The sequence below is a fragment of the Callithrix jacchus genome, chromosome X (genome assembly GCF_049354715.1).
Source record: "Callithrix jacchus isolate 240 chromosome X, calJac240_pri, whole genome shotgun sequence".
Taxonomy (NCBI): domain Eukaryota; kingdom Metazoa; phylum Chordata; class Mammalia; order Primates; family Cebidae; genus Callithrix; species Callithrix jacchus.
The window spans coordinates 150,338,849-150,361,707 of NC_133524.1; the positions used below are offsets into that span (position 1 = coordinate 150,338,849).

General features: G+C 54.6%; 2 protein-coding genes across 14 annotated transcripts in view; one reads left to right on the top strand and one right to left on the bottom strand.

The window, feature by feature from the left end:
* Positions 1–2,078, bottom strand: part of G6PD (glucose-6-phosphate dehydrogenase) — a 15,513-nt gene extending 13,435 nt beyond the window's left edge. For 2 of the 6 annotated variants that reach the window (XM_035289716.3, XM_035289714.3), the window contains exons 1-2: positions 1,983–2,078; positions 566–693 (exon numbers count right to left, since the gene is read on the bottom strand). In XM_035289716.3, coding sequence (XP_035145607.1) covers positions 566–685 — 120 coding nt within the window. In that variant the 5' untranslated portion in view covers positions 686–693; positions 1,983–2,078. Of the gene's footprint in view, positions 1–565; positions 694–1,305 lie in introns of all 6 variants that reach the window. The other 4 variants (XM_008990120.5, XM_035289713.3, XM_035289715.3 and 1 more) reach the window with 2 other exon arrangements.
* IKBKG (inhibitor of nuclear factor kappa B kinase regulatory subunit gamma) overlaps positions 1–21,777 on the top strand; it is a 25,540-nt gene extending 3,763 nt beyond the window's left edge. The window contains exons 1-10 of one of the 8 annotated variants that reach the window (XM_078363706.1): positions 2,149–2,273; positions 6,286–6,487; positions 9,906–10,117; positions 12,115–12,233; positions 13,706–13,858; positions 15,004–15,100; positions 16,092–16,235; positions 16,780–16,922; positions 17,140–17,201; positions 17,457–21,777. In XM_078363706.1, coding sequence (XP_078219832.1) covers positions 6,301–6,487; positions 9,906–10,117; positions 12,115–12,233; positions 13,706–13,858; positions 15,004–15,100; positions 16,092–16,235; positions 16,780–16,922; positions 17,140–17,201; positions 17,457–17,599 — 1,260 coding nt within the window. In that variant the 5' untranslated portion in view covers positions 2,149–2,273; positions 6,286–6,300 and the 3' untranslated portion in view covers positions 17,600–21,777. Of the gene's footprint in view, positions 1–2,148; positions 2,274–6,285; positions 6,488–9,905; positions 10,118–12,114; positions 12,234–13,705; positions 13,859–15,003; positions 15,101–16,091; positions 16,236–16,779; positions 16,923–17,139; positions 17,202–17,456 lie in introns of those variants that run through there. The other 7 variants (XM_078363707.1, XM_008990119.5, XM_078363708.1 and 4 more) reach the window with 7 other exon arrangements.
* The last annotated feature ends 1,082 nt before the right edge of the window (positions 21,778–22,859 follow it).

Genomic DNA, 22,859 nt, shown 5'->3' on the forward strand with positions numbered 1-22,859 from the left:
CATGAACAGGTTTGGAAAAACCACAGAATGAACAGCAGTCCCTGTTTTCCCCAAGAAGTCCAATTAGATAGTCCCTAGAGACCTTGAAACCACAGGTTTCAGAAATGTCTTGCGGTGGGGTGCAGTGGCTCAGGCCTGTAATCCCAGCACTTCACCTGAGATCAGGAGTTTGAGACCAGCCTGGCCAACATGGTGAAACCCTGTCTCTACTAATAATACAAAAATTAGGCAGATGTGGTGGTACATGCCTGTAATGTCAGCCACTAGGGGGGCTGAGGCAGGAGAATCGCTTGAACCCAGGAAGCAGAGGTTGCAGTGAGCCAAGATCACGCCACTGCACTTCAGCCTGGGAGACACAGTGAAACTCCATCTCCAAAAAAAAAAAAAAAAGTCTTGCAAGTGCATGCACATCAGGTAGTGCCAGGATGATCCCGGCGCTAGCAGGAGCAAGAGGAGGAGCTGAATCTAGCAGAGCCTATGCGGCCTTACAACAATTAGTGAGAAAAGCCTAGGCATGGAGCAGGCACTTCCTGGCTTTTAGGATTGGGTCCTGAGAAAAACTCACCGATGCACCCATGATGATGAATATGTGTGTATCCGACTGATGGAAGGCGTCGCCCTGGAACAGCTCTTCCCGCAGGATCCCGCACACCTGGGTCCGGCTAAGGGCCACCTGCTCTGCCATAACGCTGTCTGGTGGAAGAAAGGCTCGTTAACAAGGCAGAACAGAAGAGCACTGAGAAGTTAGCCCCTTTCTTGAGTTCCTCTGGGGTCTCACCGGGGTGAAGCTTGATTACCAAAACTACTCCTTGTGAACGGCTGGGCGTTGGGGAGTGGGTGACGGGTTAGAAACTGCTGGTTCTGGGCTCCAGCCACACTCTCCCAGGCAACCTTCATTCAGGGTGTACTTTCCAAAATTACCCAGAGCACTGGTGGATTCCAGCTAGAGCATCAATTCTGGGCAACCGAGTAAAATCCTTGTGGCACATGGAACTACATGCCCAGGACCACCTCACTCTCGACTGTAGCGCGAACGCCACAATGACCTGGAGCGTGTTAGATGGTGCAGATGCTGGAGTTCAGCTCCTGCCCTCCTTGCCAAGCTGGGTGACCCCGGCCGGCAAGTCCCCTTCCCTCTCGGGGTTTCAGGGTCCTCAGGGGCCCAAGAGAGGAGGTACGGGGTATAAAGGGATCTTTCTGCTCGGTTCTCAAGCACAGCAAACATCGTGCATTTTACCGCTGCCAGCGCAGCGCAGGGCAGTAAGTCCCTTAGCCAGCGCGGCGCTCGCCCGTCCGCCCAGTTACCTGAGCTTAGGCGCCGCCGCCCTCCGCGCTCGCAGCCCCGAAGTACACACGGCCGTTTCCGGGGGCTGAGCCCCGCCGGCCCAATTAATCGGCGGGGCGGGGGCGGGCGCCTCGGCTGAGCCGACCCGCCTCAAGCCATGCGCGCGGGGCGGGACCTTGGCTGCCACCCCTCGTGCGGGCGGGGCGAGGGCAGGTGCGCGCGCATTCTGGGCCAGCCCCACCCCTCGGGCACCTGCGCTGGAGGCTGGCCTGCTGGCGGCCTGCCGTCCCTGCTGCCGCTGCTCCGCATCCCCGATGTCTAGGCGGGCGCGGGTGCAGCTCCGCGCACTGCTCCTACGTCCCCATCGCCGGCCCGGCCCCACCCCCATCGTCCGTTTTTCCCGCCTGCCCCGGCGGCCCCGAGGGCTCGCGGAGGTCTCCACTTCCGCCGGCAGCGTGGCCACGCCTCCTCTGGGCTGTCCCTCGGCTCCTGGGAGGGGACTTCTGCCGCGCCGCTCCCCCGGGGACCCTCGCTTGTTCGTGGGTCAAGCCGGCCCTATTGGGCAGTCTGTTGTTGACTCCTCCCCCGGCGAGGGCGGGGCGGCCGAGCGCCCTGAGGTTTAGACGCCGCTGTCCGAGAGACAACGGGGCCTGTAGGCTGTGATGCCCCGCAAAGTGGTGGTCGTGCGTATCATTACCGAGCTTTCGTGGGCCGGCAGAGCCTGGCGGACTCAAACTTCTCTCCGGACCGGGATACGGCCCTACCGCGGCCTCACACCTCTCGCCGGCTTCTCGTGTTCCTGGGGCGGAGCTTGTGTTTGTACTTCCGGATCCCACAGCTATGACACCGGAAGCCGGAAGTAGGGATTTCGACAGCGGAGAAGGGAAGGGCGACCGCGGAACTGAGAATTTCTCGGAGCGCGGGCCCCTACCAGCGCTCACATTCTGCAGCTCCCACCCTTCTCACGTCTAACGGACTCTGCTGACAGGTGTGTGTGTCCTTTTCCTCAAGGACAGGGTTCCATCAGAGGGCGTTCCGCCGCCTCCGAGACTCTCTCGGACGTTCTGGCTCCCCCCTCTTCTTGGGCCCCAGCCAGTTCTTGCCGCGCGCTTGTGGAGCATTGGCCGAGGCGGGCCGATTCAGGACCTGGGTTACTTGGGCGGCGAGCTGGACTGTTTCTGCTCCTCCCTCCTCCTCCACTGCAGGGTCTGACCATACTCTTAGTGCGGGGACTCTTCTGGTTCAGACATATTTTCTGTTCACCAAACTTGACTGCACTCAGTTAAGGTGGTTAAATTCTTTGAAAATGCCTCAAATATAGTTTGGCAGCTAGATGTCTTATCTCATGTGCCTGTTTGCTCATTTTGCAAAACAACATCTGCCCGTCCTCATACTGTTTCTATTATCTGAGAATGAATGGAATGTCCTGGCACAATACAGGAACAGCCCGGAGGTCACTATAGCTGGAGCAGAGTGAGGGAGGGGAGCACAGTTGGAGAGGAGGGGATGAGGAACCCGATGATACAGGGTCTTGTAGGCCGTTGTGGGGACGTTGGCTTTTACTCGGAGGGCAACGGGGAACCATGGTAGGGTTCTCAGTAGAGGAAGAATGTGATCGGAATTACCTCTTAGACTGATGGTTCTAGCAGTGGTGGGGAGAACAGACCATATCGGGCAAGAGTAAAAAAGTGTGACCTGTTAAGAGGTAATTGCAGCAGTGCAGCTCAGAGACAGTGCTTTGAGCATTTTATTATTGAAATTTTCAAAAATGTACAAAAGTAGAAAAATTAGCAAATCTTTTTTTTTTTTTTTGAGATACGGAGTCTCACGCTGTCACCTAGGCTGGAGTGCAATGGCATGATCTCAGCTCACTGTAACCTCCTCCTCCTGGGTTCAAGCGATTCTCCTGCCTCAGCTTCCCAAGTAGCTGGGACTACAGACATGCCACCATGCCCAGCTAATTTTTGTATTTTTAGAAGAGATGGGGTTTCACTATATTTTGGCAAGGCTGATCTTGAACTCTTGACCTCAGGTGATTCGCCTGCCTCAGCCTTTCAGAGTGCTGGGATTACAGGCATGAGCCACCGCACACGCCCAATATAGTAAATCTTATGTACCCAGTTCCCAATTTTAACAATTGAAGTTATTAACTTTTGATTAATTTTGTTTAATTTATACCCTTTGCAATCCTCTCCCATTGTTTTCTTTTTTTTTTGGAGATGGAGTCTCCCTCTGTTGCCAGGCTGGAGTGCAGTGGCGCGATCTCGGCTCACTGCAACCTCCGCCTCTAAGATTCAAGCGATTCTCCTTGCCTCAGCCTCCCAAGTAGCTGGGACTACAGGTGTGCACTACCACGCCCAGCTAATTGTTGTATATTTAGTAGAGACAGGGTTTCACCATGTTGGCCAGGATGGTCTCCATCTTTTGACCTTGTGATCTGCCTGCCTTAGCCTCTCAAAGTGCTGGGATTACAGGTGCTAGCCATCGTGCCCGGCCTGTTTTTTTGTTTTGTTTTATTTTGTTTTTGAGACCCAGTCTCACTGTGTCGTCCAGGCTGGAGTGCTGTGGCATGATCTTGGCTCCCTGCAATCTCCATTTCCCAGGTTCAGGCGATTATCCTGCCTCAGCCTCCCAAGTAGCTGGGATTACAGGCATGCACCACCACTCCCAGCTATTTTTTTCGGTATTTTTAGTAAATACAGGGTTTTGTTTTGCCATGTTGGCCACGCTGGTCTCTGACTCCTGACCTCAAGTGTTCCACCTGCCTTGACCTCCCAGAGTGCTGGGATTACAGGTGTGAACCACCACGCCCGGCCACCATTGTTATTTTCAGTAACAGCTTGAGATGTCATTAGCCTGGCACACAGTTCATCCATTTAAAGTGCACAATTCAATGGTTTGTAGTATGTATATTCACAGAGTTGGGCAACCATCGCCACTAATTTCTGAACATTTTCATCATCCCCCAAAGAAACCCCATACCCTTTAGCTCATCTTGTCTTCCCCCCAGCTCTAAGTGGCTCTCTCCCTAGCAACCATTAATCCACTTTATGTGTATGGATTTGCTTATTGTGAACATCTCATATAAATAGAATCATACAATATTGAATCTTTTGTGACTTGTTCATTTTTCTTAGCATAGTATTTGCAAGATGTGTTCATGTTATAGCATGTGGATGTACTAGATTTTGTTTATTCTTAGTTGATGGACATTTCGTTTGTTTCCACTCTGGCTACTATGAGTAATGCTGCTACAGGCATTCGTGTGGAGACATGTGTTTTCATTTCTCTTGGGTATATACCTAGGAGTTTTCTGATTATTTGGCAGTGAATTCAGACATCATCTTTAAACATTTAAGTGTGTCTCTCTCTGAGACAGGACTCTGAAAAACAACCACAATATCATTATCACACCTTAAACAGTTAATGTTAATTGCTTAGTGTGATCAGATGGGTTGGAGGATACATTTTGACAGGATTTCCTGATGGATTAGATGTGCTCGTGTGTGTGTGTGTGTGTGTGTGTGTGTGAGAGAGAGAGAGAGAATTAAAAAGGGCTTTTGACAACTGGAGGATGGATTTGCCATCAGCTGATAACAAAGAAGGCCTTGGGTAGATCTGGGTTTTGGGGACTCTTAGGTCTTAGAGAGGTTCATTTGGAGAGGACTACGAGGTATCCAAGTAGAAATGTTGAGTTCGATAAATGAATATGGAGTTTAGAAAAGAGGTCTAATTAAGCAGCAAGATTGGAGTTGAAGCCATGAGACTGGGTAGAACTCCTGCAGGAGTGAACACAGTTACAGAGAAGACAGTTACACAATTACATTGTCCCCTAGGTCAGTGCCCTGGGGCACCCAACATGAAGGGTGGGAACCCAGTGAGAGTACCTAGGCAGGAGCAGCCAGCAAGATAGGGAGTAAGCCAGGAGAAGGGGCTGTTCTGAGAGCCAAGGGTGGAATGTACGTCGAGGAGGAAGCTATCAGCTATGTCCGGGAAAATGGCCGAGCTTCTTTAGTGTTAAAGTCATCTTCCCTCGTCTCTGTCAGTACCTATACCTCCCGGTAGTCAGTCTTCCTGGGCAGGGTTTCAAAGGGCTCCAGGCTGGCACTGCCCTGTGTGGTCTGCTTCTAGTTCACCAGAGAACACAAGCAACTCAGCCTGTCCCTCCGCCCCACTGTCTCAGGCTGACAGCCCCACTGTTAGATTACTCAGCACGTGTTGTTACACACCAGATGTCCCCTCTGCCCTTGCCCCTAATCCCAGGAAACACTCGTCAGGCTCTGAGTGGTAAGCCCTCTTACTAGGTGTATGAGTTTCCCAGGGCTGCTGTGGGTGGTTTAAAGCAGCAGACGTGGTCATCTCACAGTCTGGAGACCAGAAGTCCACAATCAAGGGTTAGCAAGCCCGCACCCTCAAAGGCTCTAAGAGGGGACCCTCCCTTGCATCTCTCTGGTTCTGGTGGCCCCAGTTATTCCTGGGCTTGTGGCTGTCTCTGTCCAGTCTCTGCCTCGGTCCCCATACAGCTCCCTACCCTGTGCGTCTCCCGCTGGCTTCTCCCTTCTGTCTCTCATAAAGACACTTGTTGTTGGGTTTAGGGCCCACCCCCGTCACCCAGAATGGTCTCATCTTGAGATCCTGTATCTGCAAAGACCTTTTCCCAAATAAAATCACATTTATATGTTCCAGGGGTTAGAACATGGGCATATCTTTTCAGGGGCTACCATTCAGCCTATTACACTGGCTGAGGGGCTGGTACCCTCTGCTTCTCCTGCGTGGGGGTGTGTAGGGGTCAGGACATCTCCCTCCACGAACAGTCCTCTCCTGACTCTCCCACCTCTGGTGAGTCTTCCATTTCCCGCCTTTGGAATGGGAGAAACATTCTGAGGCACTAGGGGAATTGCCCTTTTTCTGTTTAAAATGTAGCCCTAGAACTTGTAGGCTCATCCTGCAGGGTAAGCATGTGGGGCTCCTGTGACTCCCCTGCTACCTTCTTCTTGCAGCCCTGGCCCTGTTGCATGAGCAGACACCTCTGGAAGAGCCAGCTGTGTGAGATGGTGCAGCCCAGTGGCGGCCCGGCAGCAGATCAGGACGTGCTGGGCGAAGAGTCTCCTCTGGGGAAGCAGGCCATGTTGCACCTGCCTTCAGAGCAGGGTGCTCCTGAGACCCTCCAGCGCTGCCTGGAGGAGAATCAAGAGCTTCGAGGTGAGGAAAGAGTCGGGATCTGCCCTGTTGAGGAGAAGGCATCCTCCCTCCACCTGCACCTCTGTGTTTCCTGGGCCTGGAATAGGGATGTGTTGGCCTCACTCTTGGTTTCAGGAGTAGACCCTGAGATGTAGATTAGCAGGGAGGAAGTTTAGAGTGCTCTCAGGATCAGTACTGGGAAGGGAAAGGTGGGACAGTGGAAGAAGCCGGGGTGGGCAGAGGGAGAGGCACGCTGGTGGGCAGGCTCTGGGACAGCCTCAGCGGACCCTACAGGGAACTGTGGAGCTGGAATGAACCTTCCAGTTTGGACGAACATATCCAGGCCTTTGTGTGCATGCACTGAGCACTGACACAGTGCTGTCCATCCTGGGACGGGGCAGAGTTGACCCTGGGAAGAGGTTTGGTCTGCCCAGAGAGGGGGTGGGGCCTGTCCTGGAAACGGGCAGGGTCTGCCCTTATAGAGAGCAGGGTCTGTCTTGGGAAAAGTGCGTTCCCCCCTCCTACCCTCAGACACCTCAGCGGAGGTGAAGGCCGACCTCCCATACCCGGCCTAGTGACTAGGACCAGGGACTTCTTTCGTAGGCTGCCATCTGGGCACCTCACATCCTTGTGCCGCTCAGCTCCAGGTCGTCATGGGTTCAGGGCTCAGTTGCATGCTCCTGCCCGTGCCCCGGGTGTGATGACACCCCCAGCCCCTGCCCCTCTTCCTCCCACCCCCTCTTATCGCCACTGCTCTCATGGGCCTGGGTTAGCCCGGGGGGGCCAGGTAGCACCCACCGTACAATCTTGGCTTTCTGCTGTGGGGACGTTCTAAATTGCCAGTCCTAGAGCTGCAGGGAGGGGGCACATAGACTCCCCACGTGGCTCACTGGGCGTGGTGGGGCCCGTAGCCCACTTTGCTTCATCCTTTGGTTCCTGGTGGGGACTTAGGCCTAAGTGTCCATCTTATCCTGGAGGACAACACCCCTTCCTTGCAGCTCAGGGTGTGCCATCCCTGAGCTGGCACCTCAATTGTGTATTCATTTGGCTCTCTGTGTCCTGGCTGGCAGCTCTTGGGCGAGGTGGCATGTGCCGTGACCAGTGGAGGCCACTGTCATGGGCCCACTCCCGTGCCACCTTTGCTGGACTGTGGTCAACTCACATACTCTGTAGGCTTCAACCCTATAGGCAGGGAGAAGGCCTATGCCTGCAATGTGTCTTCCTGTCAAGGCAAATCGCCTTTCCTTCCAGGGAGGAAGGCCCAGTACAGTCAGCTTGCTGTCGAGGGGCTGCTTGGTCTCCTCGAGGGCGAGGCTGAATTGGAGAGTTCCTGCTGGGGCATGGAGGCCCAACATGACCTGCCTGCTCCAGGACAGGGGCCCTACCTCAGCGCCATCGGCACCTGGGGCTGGAGAATTCTCTTGTGCTTAGAATCTTTAGGGGGAGACTCATGGAAAGAAGTTGCATGTCCATAGTGTGTGATTCCACTTATGTGACATGTCCCAAGGAGGCCAATCTGCAGAGGCAGAGGCAGATGAGGAGGGACTGGGGAGTTAGATAGTATTGATGGTTGCACAGCCTTATCAATACACTGAAAACCGCTGAATAAGTTAAAATGGTGAATTTGATGTCATGTGAATTTTACCTCAGTTAAGAACATTTTTATTTTTAATTCACAATTTTTTTTTTTTTTAAAGATGAGGTTTCACCATGATGGCCAGGCTGGTCTTGAATTCCTGACCTCAGGTGATCCACCCACCTCGGCCTCCCAAAGTGCTAGGATTACAGGTGTGAGCCACCGCGCCCAGCCCAAGAACATTTTAAAAAGACAAGTTGCAGGCTGGGCACAGTGTCTCATCTGTAATCCCAACACTTTGGAAGGCCAAGGCAGGTGGATCACCTGAGGTCAGGAGTTCCATACCATCCTGGCCAACATGGTGAAACCCTGTCTCTACAAAAAGTACAAAATTAGCTGGGTGTGGTGGCAGGCGCCTGTAATCCTAGCTACTGGGGAGGCTGAGGCAGGAGAATTGCTTAAACCTGGGAGGCGGAGGTTGTAGTGAGCTAAGATTGCGCCACTGCACTCCAGCCTGGGTGACAAGAGTGAAACTCCATCTCAAAAAAAAAAAAAAAAAAAAAAGAAAAGTTGCAGGTGAGCTGAGCTGTGGGCAGAACGAGCAGGATTCTGATGGGGGGATGGTGGGAATGTTGCGCTCGTTAGTTGGTTGAGGGTTTTGATCACTGGGTGACATGAAGCTCCTGCCTGCCCCATTTTATCCAGCTCTGTAGTTGCTAAACCTTTGCACATCACTGATCAGTTTTGTGTTCTCAGATGGCTCCTTCACTACTTGGGGTGTTTCCTGGGTGTGGGGCTCTCCTTCCCGTGGCCTCAGCTGACTGCCTGGCCCTGGCACATGCCTGACGAGGGGCGGACCAGCGGTTTTTCCCGTTTGTTTTCTGCTTTCTTGTAAGGTGGATGTTATTGTCTCTGTTGACTATGCAGATGAGGACTTTGAGGCTCAGAGAAGCCACTAACTTGCCTGGTCCAAGCCTCTGAGCCTCTCAGGCTGCAATCAGCAATGCTGCAGTGAAGTTTACCTGGGAGGCCGACTCTATGAGTCTGCAGGGATGTCAGGACCCCTGATCCAGAAGACAGCAGAGATGTAGGCCGGGAAGGACCAGTACTGGGCGTCCAAGGGCAGGCACACCTCAGACTGACCAGAATACAAATGAATTCCAGTCACTGGCAAAGAAAGTGGCATAAGGCCATGTGCAGTGGCTCAGGCCTATGATCCCAGAATGTCAGGAGGTTGAGGTGGGAGGATCACTTGAGGCCAAGAATTTGAGACCAGCCTGGGCAACATAGCAAGACCCTGTCTCTACAAAATAAAAATTAAAAAAAGTGGCATTTGACACATACTTTTTTTTTGAGACAGAGTTTCGCTCTTGTTCCCTAGGCTGCAGTGCAGTGGCACAGTCTTGGCTCTACCTCCAGGTTCAAGTGATTCTCCTGACTCAGCCTCCTGAGTAGCCGGGACTACAGGCGCATACACTGTGGCTACTTTTTATATTTTTAGTAGAGATGGGGTTTCATCATGTTGGCCAGGCTGGTCTGGAACTCCTGACCAAGTGAAGCTGATGTGTTTGGTATTTTCTTGGAAAAACAGAGGGGCATTAGTATAACTGATTTTGGAAGTGTTTAAAGAAACAGAAGGGAGGGTTGAGACGCCGACCACCCCTGAGAGAGGCTGCATGGTATTATGAGGCGGGGGGGCACCAGGATGGTCAGTTAGCCTCCCAAAATGCTGGGATTACAGGCATGAGACACTGCGCCCTGCTTCTGGCCTCTGACTTCCTGAACCCTAGGCCCCTGTGGGCCCAGGCGGAGCCCGATGGGCCGGGCTACCCAGCTCCCCTTTGCTGTCCCCTCTGCCACCAGATGCCATCCGGCAGAGCAATCAGATGCTGCGGGAGCGCTGTGAGGAGCTTCTGCATTTCCAAGCCAGCCAGAGGGAAGAAAAGGAGTTCCTCATGTGCAAATTCCAGGAGGCCAGGAAACTAGTGGAGAGACTCAGCCTGGAGAAGCTCGACCTGAAGAGGCAGAAGGAGCAGGCCCTGCGGGAGGTGGAGCACCTGAAGAGATGCCAGCAGGTAGCCGGGGCAGGAGCAGGCTCAGAAAACCCAAGGGGATGCCCGTGTTCTACCAGGAACCTGTGGTCGGGTCCCCAAGAGCACCTGGGGCTCGATGCTGTGCTGGGAGGGCTCAGAACTCAGAAAAGCTGTCACATTCCTAGTCGTGGTTTATTATAAGGAAAGGACACAGGTTATGGTCAGCAAAGGCTCAGGGTGCACGGGGCAGAGTTCAGGAGAGACGAGATGTGCGCCTTTGTGGCTCTTCGCCCAGGCAGCTGGGCAGACAGCAGCTATTTCTTTCATCAACGGTGTGGGACAGTACGCACGGAGTCACAACCAGGGAAGCTCACCCCTGCTATGGCAGTTGGGGTTTCCATGGGGGGTGGGTCATGTAGGCACGGGCACCCGGGTGGCCAGCCGTGTGGCCCAAGGCTCCCCCCATAAATCATGTTGTTAGCATCGACCAACCGGCTTCAGCGCCTTTGTATATGGGCTTGGCTGAAGGCAGGATCCTGGAAACGGGAGTCAGGAAGGGGCTGTGCTGCCTTTGAGGGGCAAGGTGGGGAGAAGTGGTGGAGATGAAACTTGCTGGCTGGCACCTGGCACTTGCCACAGGCAGGCTCCACTCCCTTCGGGAAAGGCGTGGATCGTGGGCTGTGCACGCTGTTCCACTCAGAGCTTGGAGCACCGAGCTTAAGGTGCTGATCTACCGTGTGGGAAGTGGCTGAGTTTTCTACAGCTGCCGTGACCAAGCATCACAGACTGTGGGGTCAAAGCCACAGAAACGTGTGGCCTCCGGTTCTGGAGGCCTGGAGGCTGAGATGGCGGTGGCGTCGGCAGGGTGGGCTCGCTGACCCGTGAGGGAGCTGCCGTCCAGGCCTGTCCCCAGAGCCGGGGGCTGCCGGCTGCACCTCTCCAGTGTGCGTCTCCGTCATCCTGTAGCCTTGTCCCCGTGGGCCACTGTGCCTGTCCTCCTCTTTTTACAAGGACACCGGCATTGAAGATACATAAAAGCCGGCCTTATGTTCAAGCTGAGAAAAGAGATTTTCTTCAGAAACGCCTGCTTGTGCGGGGGAGAGCCGAGCTCTGTTCCTGCCCCAGCAGAGGCGGCCTGGCTTTGTGAAGCTGGAATGAGGGAGTCCGGAGGGGGCGAGGGGGCTCCAGTGAAAGACGACAGGGCGGCCAGTGTCCTTGCCACGAGGCCGGCCTTGTGTGGGAGCTGCCGGTTGTTACCCAGCTTGGGATTCTTCCCTCCCTCGGAGACTTGGACACTGGGCCCCGTCCCTCCCGAGGATTCCATTTCCAGGGGGTGGCTGCGGGGCCCTCGGGGAAGACCCTGGGTGGTGGGTGCTACACAGGTGTCTCAAAGGGACAGGGGAAGCCCTGTCTAGTAAGTGTTCTAAGAAAGGGAGGTCAGGTGTTGGCTGGAACAGAGACAGCAATCGCTTTGGACAGCCCTGAGTGTTTCTAGACGGGAGCTCAGTCAGGACGGGCTGGGGTGTCCCAGGGGGCCTGTGAGGTGGTGGCCGGGTGTCTCAGTGCAGGGGTTTGAGTGGAGCGTGCCTGCCGAGGGGTTCTGCACTTCCCAGTGTTGAACACAGTTCACTATCCACTGTTGCTTTGCACAGACTCTCCATCCTGGTGGCCCCGGGTGTGTCTAGGGCCTGTGTGTCCTTTGCTGTGTTTGTGCCTGGCTTCCTTTTTTCCCAAGTCTCAGAGAGCTGAGAGACTCTCCTGGGGCCACAGCTACAAAGCCACTCGGTTTAGTGATCACGGCCTGTGGACAATCTCAAGGCACCTTTGTACTTCTTCGTCTCTTTGGGGATCTCTTTCTGCCCCATCTGTGTGTCACCCTGCGGCACAGGGTGAAGGTGGGAAGCTGGGGAGGGTTGGGGGCCCTTGGGCTCATGAGGCAGGCCTCAGCTGCTTGTGGGCTGCCCTGGGGCTTGCAGGTGGCAGGAGTGGGCAGCTGGGGAGAACGCAGTGCTGACAGGAAGTGGCTTTTTCTCCTGCAGCAGATGGCTGAGGACAAGGCCTCTGTGAAAGCCCAGGTGACGTCGTTGCTCGGGGAGCTCCAGGAAAGCCAGAGTCGCTTGGAGGCTGCCACTAAGGAATGCCAGGCTCTGGAGGGTCGGTGAGTGGTGGGGAGCCATCTCTGGAGGCCCCTTCCAGAGTTTCAGAAAGCACGAGGTAGGTTTAGGGGCCTCCAGGGTGCTCCTTGATGAGGATAAACAGGGCAGGCTGCATAAACACTTCAGGGCAGGCGTTGGGAGAGGTCTGGGCCAGGCATCCAGGACCTGGGTCCCAGCCAGCTCTCCATACTCTCAGACCCTTTGATGGAGTTTGGATTATTTCCTTAAGAGGCATTTTGAGGGCTCCAAGCCCACACCCACAGTTTCTAGTTCTCTGGAAGGATTTCTAGGACCGGTGCACAGTCACCCTCGTGGCCGAGGTTGATGACAGGGAAAAGGGCACAGGGCAGGAGCTGCAGGTGGATTTGGAGAAACTGTGTCCCAGGCTCCTCCCAACTTGTGAGGCGCACAGTAAGAAGTGCCTCCCACATGGGCCAAGTTCCTGCCCAGGGTTGCCCACTAGAGACTCAGCATCCTGGGTGTTTACTGGGGGTGGGTCCTGTCAGCATTGTCTGCCAGGCAGGTACCTAAATCTCTGACTCCCAGCAGCAGAGTGGGTGCTCATGGCAATGATGTGTCTACAAACAGCCCAGGTGCAGGGACCTTGGGCCTGCTGGTTACTCTCTTTTGAAAAGGGGTCTTGGTTCTTCAAAGTGGGACCATTGGGTCAAAGGTCAGGGAGGTTTTCGTGGTTCTTACTCGGCCCTGCTTCTACCGTCCAGACAGATGAATCAGCTGCCACAGGGCCCCAGCCATCCCGGCACAGTAGGTGGTCAGAGCACACTTGGGGCAACCAGCAAGGCAAAGGGGAGGCGAGCTTGACTTGGGCTCTGATGGGCAGAGGGAGCCCAGGCAGGGTGTGGCGGCAGAGTGCGGGCAGGCACAGAGCGGAGAGAGCCAGGCAGCCAGACCTGTCAGGCGGAGTTGGGGTGACTGGAAGAGGGCTATGTCTACTGTGGCCAGAGGCCACCCAGGGTCTGCACAGAAGCACCCACCATCGTCCTGCAGTGGAGGCCGTGGAAGGGCTCGGAGCCGTGGGATGAGGCCAGAGCGTGGAAACTGCAGGTTAAGGGAACTGAGCCTCCACGCAGCGCATCTGGGATGCCAGCAGAGCTCCAGGCAGCAGCAGGGATGGGGCCGAGGCCTGGTCTGCATTGAGTTCAGTGCTTGTACACCCCGGTGGGCTGTGTCTCACTTGTAGAACGGTCTCTCCTGACCCTCTCCACAGAGACTGCTTTTGCTGGGGCCTCCAGCAGCCCCCCATTGGAGTTCCGTGGGCAGTTCTGAGGGCTCCTGTCACCTGGCCCGGGCACTGCGGGTGTCCTCGTGTCTGGTGACAGTGTCTTCACCCTGCTGCCTTGCATTGGCTTATAGTCACAGGGTGTTCGGAGCAGACGCCTTCTGCCGATGCCCTGCGTGTAGCCGCTCCTCTCCCCCGTTCATCCTCCCTGAGTCTGCTCTTTCCCTGTGCCAGGGCTCGGGCGGCCAGTGAGCAGGTGCGGCAGCTAGAGAGCGAGCGTGAGGCGCTGCAGCAGCAGCACAGTGTGCAGGTGGACCAGCTGCGCATGCAGGGCCAGAGTGTGGAGGCTGCACTTCGCATGGAGCGACAGGCCGCCTCGGAGGAGAAGTGAGTCATGGGGGCAGGGCCGCATCACAGGGTCTTTGGTTCTACACTTGTTCTCAGCCAAAAGGCCAAGAAGCGGTGGGTCTATGGTCCTTTCTGCCTTCTGGGGAGTCCTTCATATTCTGTCTGTGGCTGTGGGCCCATTCTGTCACTTAGCTTTGCTAACAGTAGAGGCGACCATGATGACAACCAGTTTGTCTTTGATACAATCATGCCATCTGCTATCCAGACCACGTTTCACTGTGTGTCCACACATGGCCTTTTTTGTACTTCTTTTCTTAGCCACCAGGTCATTAGGGGACTTGTCCTTTCAAACCCCCTCCAGGCTGGGTGCTGTGGCTCATGCTTGTAATCCCAGCACTTTGGAAGGCCAAGGTAGGTGGATCACTTAAGCCTAGGAGTTCAAGACCAGCCTTGGCAACAGAAAGACAACAAAAATACCCCCAATGTCCCCTTCCTACCAGCATCCAACCTGTGGCCTCAGGTTCCTGTCCTTGGCGTGCCTTTTCAGTCCCCTTTAATTAGAACAGTTACCCGGCCTTTCTGAGTTGTTTGTGAAGTTCACAGTTTTGAAGAGTGCAGGGTAGTTCAGTTGTATTGTTGTTACTGTTATATTATTACTACTATTATTTTCAAGAGAGGGTCTTGCTCTATCGTCCAGGCTGGAGTGCAGGAGCATTATCTCGGCTTACTGTGGGCTTACCTAGTGCCTCGTGGGCTCAAGCAATCTTCCCACCTCAGCCTCCGAAGTAGCTGGGACTGCAGGCGCAGGCTGCCACACCCGGCTAACTTTTGTATTTTTGGTAGACTTGGAGTTTTGCCATGTTGCCCAGGCTGGTCTCAAACTCTTGAGCTCAAGCCAACCTCCTGCCTTGGCTTCTCAAAGTATGGGAATTATATCTGGCCATGATTTTATTATAAATATTTAAACATGTTAGCTTTAAGGAAAATGATATTAACTTCCTGGTGACTGGACCAGCAAAGCCTGCCTCAGAGCCAACAGCTTCAGGAATCCTCACCCAGCCTTGGAAGACCCCACTCCAGGCCTGGGATGCACAGGAGGGACAGGCGGGTAGAGGTGGAAGCAGGCGGAACTGTGGCAGGACTGGCCTGAGGTGGTTTCTCCAGCGCATGCCACTTTTCCTCAGGCGGAAGCTGGCTCAGTTGCAGGTGGCCTATCACCAGCTCTTCCAAGAATACGACAACCACATCAAGAGCAGTGTGGTGAGCAGCGAGCGGAAGCGAGTGAGTGCGGCCGCCGGGGCTCTAGGGCTAGCCCTGCCTCTTCCTCTCCCCACATCCCTGAACCTTGAGAGTGGGCATTTGGTAGGGATCCTTGACTTGCCCTAGACCTTTGTCAGGCTGCAGCTGTGACAGCTCAGGGAAGCTGTAGGGAGATGGCGACCCTGGGATGTTGCTCTCAGGAATGTTGGCAGGCCACCATAATGGGGGGCTGGGGCAGAGCCTCAGGATGCGTCCTCTATGGGGCTGGGGATATCTTATCTCTGTGGATATTCCCTCTTGCCAGCCATCAGCATCTGCGCTCCTGGCTCAGTTTCCCCCAAGCCAAGGTAAGCCCGGCAACGTTTCCACCCCAATGTTGGCTAGGAGCCTTTTCCTAGTTTGTCCTCCTCGGACCTAAGCTGGGTGCAGTTTGCTAGTGATCCCATTTTAGCAGGACACTGTCAAAGCTTGAAGCAAGGTCACATGAGGAAGAGTTAGTGACACAAGTGGCCACATAATCTCTGGAGGGAAGGGTTGGCAGTGTGTGTCTGTGTGTGTGGGGGGGCTGGCGATGCCGGTGTGGGATGAGCGCACCTCTGACCAGGTGCAGAGTGGAAAGGGCGAGGGCTCTCAGTTCAGCCGTGCATGCAGCAGGCACGGGCCAGCTCGCTGTGCATGGGCATGGCCCATGTCCTGTGAAGGGTGGGAGGAGGGCTGTGCAGCTGGGGATTCTGGGAAGGGAATGTCCGCCCAGCTGGGAGGTTGTGCCAGGTGACCTCAGTGTGGCCTCTTTGGTCCTGAAGAAAACCTCAGCATCTGCTCTGTCCTTTTGGGCCGCAAGAGGATGCGGTCTTCTCCCTATTCATGCTGAGATCCTGCAGCGGGCCCTAAAATCAAGCGGCTGGCATCGCCCAGCTTGGTCAGCCAGGGCCACTGTTTTGTCCTTCTCAGTTCCCTGCCAGTTCCGCCCTCGGCCAACGAGGGTCCGTCAGCTCCCCTTGCCTGTCTTTAGGGAATGCAGCTGGAAGATCTCAAGCAGCAGCTCCAGCAGGCTGAGGAGGCCCTGGTGGCCAAACAGGAGCTGATCGATAAGCTGAAGGAGGAGGCCGAGCAGCACAAGATGGTGATGGAGACGGTTCCGGTGCTGAAGGCGCAGGTCAGGGCTCTCCTCTCTGGCCCGCCCTCCTGCTGGGACCTGCTGTGTCTCTTTGGTGTCTTTCTGTGTGTGTGTGTTTTCTTTTTGAGATGGATTTTTGCTCTTGTTGCTTAGGCCAGAGTGCAATGGCAGGATCTCAGCTCACTGCAATCACCGCCTCCTGGGTTGAAACCATCCTCTTGCCTCAGCCTCCCAAGTAGCTGGGATTACAGGCGCTCTCCACCAGCCCCGGCTAATTTTTGTATTTTTAGTAGAGACCGGGTTTCACGATTTTGGCCTGGCCGCTCTCAATCTCTTGACTTTGTGATCCACCCACTCCAGCCTCCCAAAGTGCTGAGATGACAAGCATGAGCCACCATGCCTGGCCTGTTTGGCGTCATTTTGTGGTGGCCTTTCGTAAGCTTCTCAGCCACTTGTGCTGCTCCTTGACCTCTCAGTGCACTTGGTGTCACTTGCAGACATATCTGTTTCCTTTGTGCCTGTCACAGTGCTCAGTGGGTGGCTGGCTTGTGGTGGGCACATCGCTCTCTCTTGGATTTGCCAGGCGGACATCTACAAGGCGGACTTCCAGGCTGAAAGGCAGGCCCGGGAGAAGCTGGCTGAGAAGAAGGAGCTGTTGCAGGAGCAGCTGGAGCAGCTGCAGAGGGAGTACAGCAAATTGAAGGCCAGCTGTCAGGAGTCGGCCAGGTGGGCCTCTGAGAGTCTGCCCCTGTGAGCAGTGGGTGCAACACTAGGGGGTTGCCAGTGGTGACTGCAGGAGATGGATGGCTTCTGGCGTTCTGGGTTAGGACTCACTGCGGCCCCTCTCCTCTCACCTGAGCTTCCAAGAGCTTCTCTGACACTAGTCCAGCCATGGAGCTTTACAGAAGCATGTGCCTTGACTGGACGGTTTCTGTTTTCAAAGGATTGAGGACATGAGGAAGCGGCATGTAGAGGTCTCTCCGACCCCCTTGCCCCCTGCACCCGGTGAGTGAGCAAGCATTGGGCCTGCGGGAGGAGGGGGAGGTGGGTGGGGAGGGCGGGCGCTGTGCTGCAGGAGGTCACAGCTGGACCTTCCTGTCGCTCTCCGGAGTCTTGACAGCGGGAGCTCGCACTGGTCACCCCATCGGTAGCCCAGCCCCTGACCTGAGGCTAAGGGAGGCCTGCAGGCCTGTCTCACAGTCCCTCCAAGTCTCCGTCCTCTCCATCCTCCCCTCGCTTCAGACTCTTCTCTTTTCCCAGCCCACCACTCCTTTCTCCTGGCTCAGCCCAACCAGAGGAGGAGCCCCCCTGAGGAGCCACCTGACTTCTGCTGTCCCAAGTGCCAGTATCAGGCCCCTGATATGGACACCCTGCAGATACACGTCATGGAGTGCATTGAGTAGAGCCGGCCAGCGCAAGGACACTGCCTGCCGAGGACATGCCCGGGAACATGCTGTCTGTGATTTCTTCTGCCTGCCTAGCCCAGGATGAAGGGCTCGGTGACCACAAGTGGGGTGCTGCCTGGAGCCCCAGGAGCCTGCTGCGGTGCTTTAGGCTTCAGTTCTGGGTCTACTGGTCCCCTCTTGTAGGGCAGCTGCGGTCCCGAGCAGGCCTGATGCACTGCTCTTCTTGTTGCCTTCTGTCTGCTTCAACCACTTGCCTTGGGCTAATCCCTCCCTCTTCATCCACTTCCCACTGGGGAAGTCAAGAATGGCGGCCAGGTGCTCTCAGGGAGAACTGCTTCCCCGCTTCCCTGGGCAGAGCTGGGTGGCAACTCTTCCTCCTACTGGCCACTGACCCACGCACTGCTGTGCTCTGGGAGTGCTGCCCTCTTACAGTGTACACGGCTGCTGTCCTTTTGGACCGCATGCTATTCCATTTTGCAGTGAGACCGATGTGTATTTAACTAGTCACTCTTGATGGACATTTGGGTTGTTTCCAGTCTTTTTGTTACCACAAATAATGGCACAGTAAAAATCCTTTTGCATTAGTTGAGCATATCTTTGGGGTAGATTCTGAGAAGTGACACCACTGAGCATGGGTGATGGGTTAGGCGGTACCTGAACATGAACACAGTGGCTTGCGCCTGTAATTTCAATACTTTGGGAGGTCAAGGCGGCAGATCACCTCGGTCTCACAAAGTCCTGTGATTACAGGTATGAGTCGCCACATTTGGCAAGGCTGGTCTCTGCAGGCATGGAGAGAGTCGGTTTCAAGCCTGTGTCTTAGCCACTGCTGGTAGCCTGCAGTCCTTGGGGTCCCTGGGCTTATAGAGCCATCACCCCAGTCTCTGCCTCTGTCATCACACAGTCTCTTTGTCTGTGTCTTCCCTTCTTTCTCTCTCCCTCGTTGGAGCTTGGTTTCCCAACTCTCCCCATCCCTATTTCCCTAGCCTTGCCAAGGAGGGGGTGGGAAAGCCCATTTGGGGTTTTGTCATTCACTAGGCATGCAGTTCTCTGTTAAGAGTGAGCTTAAGCATTGTTCCTGAGGAGTAAGGACCTTTTTTAGTTCTGCTTCTGAATGGGCTGCTCATACTGTTTTTTTTTTTTTTGAAACAGAGTTTTGATTTTCTCACCCAGACTGGAGTACAGTGGTGGGATCTTGGCTCACTGCAACCTCCACCTCCTGGGTTCAAGTGATTCTGCTGCCACAGCCTCCTGAGTAGCTGGCATTACAGGCACCTGCCACCACGCCAATCTAATTTTTGTATTTTTAGTAGAGACGGGAGTTTACCATGTTGGCCAGGCTGGTCTTGAACTCCTGACCTCAGGTGATCCACCTGCCTTGGCCTCCCAAAGTGCTGAGATTACAGGCATGAGCCACCATGCTGGGCCAATATTTGTATTTTTAGTAGAGATGGGTGTTTCACCATGTTGGCCAGGCTGGTCTCACTCCTGACTTCAGGTGATCTGCCCTCCTTGGCCTCCCAAAGTGCTGGGATTACAGGCGTGAGCCACTATGCCCCACTGGGCTGCTCATATCTTTTATCCATTTTACTTTTGTTGCTTTTCGAAACTCTCTGTCCTTGACCAGGATTAGCTTTGACTTTGTTACTAGTGTTTCTTTGTTTCTTGTTTTGAGACAAGGGCTCTCTCTGTCACCCAGGTGGGAGGACAGTGGCACAATCACAGCTCACTGCTGTGATCTGGCCTCAGCCTCGTGAGTAGCTGGGATCATAGGTGTGGGCGTCACAGCCCACTAAACTACTAGTGTTTCTTGGCCTTGAAGTTGATTTTCTGTGGTCACATTTATCCATTTGTGTTTCCTTTTGCTGCTTCGAGTTTAGAGTCATGGTGACCACCTGTGGTCTGTTGGAAGGTGCTTCACACAGGAACACTTTTTCTAACACTGAAGCATGCTTTTATCTTCACTAAGAGTATTGTTGCCCAGTTATGAAGAACAGACGAGTCTACTTGTTTTACAAGATTCTGGAAATTTCCTAGGATGTCAGAGCCCTGGGCATGAACCCTGCAATTCTAGCAAAGGAAACGAAGTTGGAAGTTGACTCCCCAGCACCCGGGCCTGCCTTCCTGCTGTCCCCCAAGCAGCCCTGGTTGCGAACGGGATGTTGTGAATCCACCCCAGGCTTCCTCACAGGGCTTCCTGCTATTTGAGTGTGAGGCTGGCTAGAATTGGAATATCAGGCCTTCTAAAAATTAGCCTGGCCTGAGGGCTTTCTCAGCATCTGCAAGGGCAAGGGGAGCGACTTTTCCCCTTCTTTAAGCCAGGTATCCATCAGATTGTGGTTGGGAAAATGTTAAAGGTACGGATAGCTTCTCTGCTCACAGTTGCTACATTTAAATTCTAATCATGCAATTTTTTCTACAAGAGCATTTACCTTCTTTGGAGGGAGGGTGTATGAGCTGACTGTGCTGCTGGAATGAAGCAATGCAGACTTGGGCTTGAAACAACAGAAACTCCTTCACAGTGCTGGAAGCTAGACAAGGCTGGCTTTTTCCTTTCTTTTTTGAAGACACAATCTTGGTCTGTCACCCAAGCTGGAGCACATCTGTGCCATCTCAGCTCACTGTAACTTCTGCCTGCAGGGTTCAAGCGATTCTTTTGCCTAAGCGCCCCCGCCCCCCCAGTAGCTGGGATTACAGGTGCATGCCACCATGCCCAGCTAATTTTTGTACTTTTAGTAGAGACAGGGTTTTGGTATGTTGGACAGGCTGGTCTTGAACTCCTGACCTCAAGCGATCCTCCCATCTTGGTCTCACAAAGTCATGTGATTATAGGCGTAAGCCACCGCGTCCGTTGGGCAAGGCTGGTCTCTGCAGGTGCTGAGAGAATCAGTTTCAAGCCTGTGTCTTAGCCTCTGCTGGTAGCCTGCAGTCCTTGGGGTCCCTGAGCTTCTAGAGCTATTACCCCAGTCTCTGCCTCTGTCATCACACAGTCTCTTTCTCTTCGTCTGTGTCTTCCCTTCTGTCTCTTATAAAGGACACCAGTCATTGGACATAGGGCCCAGCTGGATAATCCAGGATAATCTTATGTTGGCATTCATTACATCTGCGCAGACCCTTTTCCTGAAGAAGGTCACACCCACAAGATATGCACATATGTTTTCAGGGCCGCCATACAACCTAGTATAGGGATGTCTTCCAGAGCACACAGATGAGGGCAAATGCAGCAGCAGTGCCCAGGAGCCTGAAAAACAGTCCTGCTTGGGCCCCCTGGACCAACTGAGTCCGAACCTGGGGGTGGGACCAGGTGTTGGTCTAGACCCGCTGCCCTGCCTGGAGGTGGGGCTGCCTCGTTCCTCCTGTCACACAGCATAGGGTTGACTCTGCACCAGACACCAAAGATTTAAAACCGTTTGTCCAGCCATAAGCATGGTATTCCAGGTTGTTCCTTTCTGGCTTTACTTAGGTTGAGCTTCCAGAACAACTGGTCAGATTACTCTTGGGAGGGAACTAGCCACCTGCCCTTTTGGCTGCAGTTCATTGATCCACAAGCCAGAAGCCTGTCCCTGCCAGAGCTTGTGGCGTTCTCTGGTGTTGCTGTGCGCATGAGCGGTGCAGGTGACCAGTAAGCACAGTTCAAAAGCATTTTGCCCTCACCAGTAACTAAAACAACACCAACTTCAAGAGCAAGCAAACAGTGATATGAAAATAGCAACTGATGAAGTCCTAGGTGAGCGCTCTGCTGGCAAGGTGCAGGGCCTGGGCCTTGCAGTGCTGCCCCTTCCGAGAGGGCCATTTGCTGGGATGGAGCAAGCCTGTAGGCAGCGTCCTCAGCCCTGGTGCATAACCCTTAGCGGTAGTCAGCTATTCATGATGACTCTGGCATTGGGGAGGCACCCACTTTATTATCTGTAGCCACCAAGGGCTGGGGTGAAGGAAGCGGTTGCCCAGCACAGCTGGCATTTTGAACATCCCATGGGCAACATGCCCCATAGCATGTTTGTGTGAACAGGTCAAGTGACTGTTCCCCAGTAGAGAAGTTGCAGCTATGACTGCGTGGATGTGAGTAGCTGGGTGGCCGGCCAGTAGTGAGAAGTGTCCCTTGCCTGTTAATGTGTTTTCTAAATGCCTACTGTGTGGGTGGCTTTGATACATAAATACATCATCCCACACAGTCACTTGTGTGTTAACGTAGTTCTGTTTTCTTCTGTGCCAGTGGCTGGGAAGAGCTCACTGTTGACACAGCGGCTCAGCAAGGCACAGGGCAGGGCCACTCCCGCTATTCCATGGGGCCGGGGCTTCCTGTGACTCCTGGGGCTGCCGTGACCAAGCACCACAGACTGTGGGGTCAAAGCCACAGAAACGTGTGGCCTCCGGTTCTGGAGGCCTGGAGGCTGAGATGGCGGTGGCGTCGGCAGGGTGGGCTCGCTGACCCGTGAGGGAGCTGCCGTCCAGGCCTGTCCCCAGCGCCGGGGGCTGCCGGCTGCACCTCTCCAGTGTGCGTCTCTGTCATCCTGTAGCCTTGTCCCCGTGGGCCACTGTGCCTGTCCTCCTCTTTTTACAAGGACACCGGCATTGAAGATACATAAAAGCCAGCCTTATGTTCAAGCTGAGAAAAGAGATTTTCTTCAGAAACGCCTGCTTGTGCGGGGGAGAGCCGAGCTCTGTTCCTGCCCCAGCAGAGGCGGCCTGGCTTTGTGAAGCTGGAATGAGGGAGTCCGGAGGGGGCGAGGGGGCTCCAGTGAAAGACGACAGGGCGGCCAGTGTCCTTGCCACGAGGCCGGCCTTGTGTGGGAGCTGCCGGTTGTTACCCAGCTTGGGATTCTTCCCTCCCTCGGAGACTTGGACACTGGGCCCCGTCCCTCCCGAGGATTCCATTTCCAGGGGGTGGCTGCGGGGCCCTCGGGGAAGACCCTGGGTGGTGGGTGCTGCACAGGTGTCTCAAAGGGACAGGGGAAGCCTTGTCTAGTAAGTGTTCTAAGAAAGGGAGGTCAGGTGTTGGCTGGAACAGAGACAGCAATCGCTTTGGACAGCCCTGAGTGTTTCTAGACGGGAGCTCAGTCAGGACGGGCTGGGGTGTCCCAGGGGGCCTGTGAGGTGGTGGCCGGGTGTCTCAGTGCAGGGCTTTGAGTGGAGCGTGCCTGCCAAGGGGTTCTGCACTTCCCAGCAGCACCATTTTCTTTTTTTCCTTCCTTCCTTCCTCTTTCTTTTTTTCTTTCTCTCTTTCTTTCCTTTTTCTTCTCTCCTTCCTTCCTTCCTT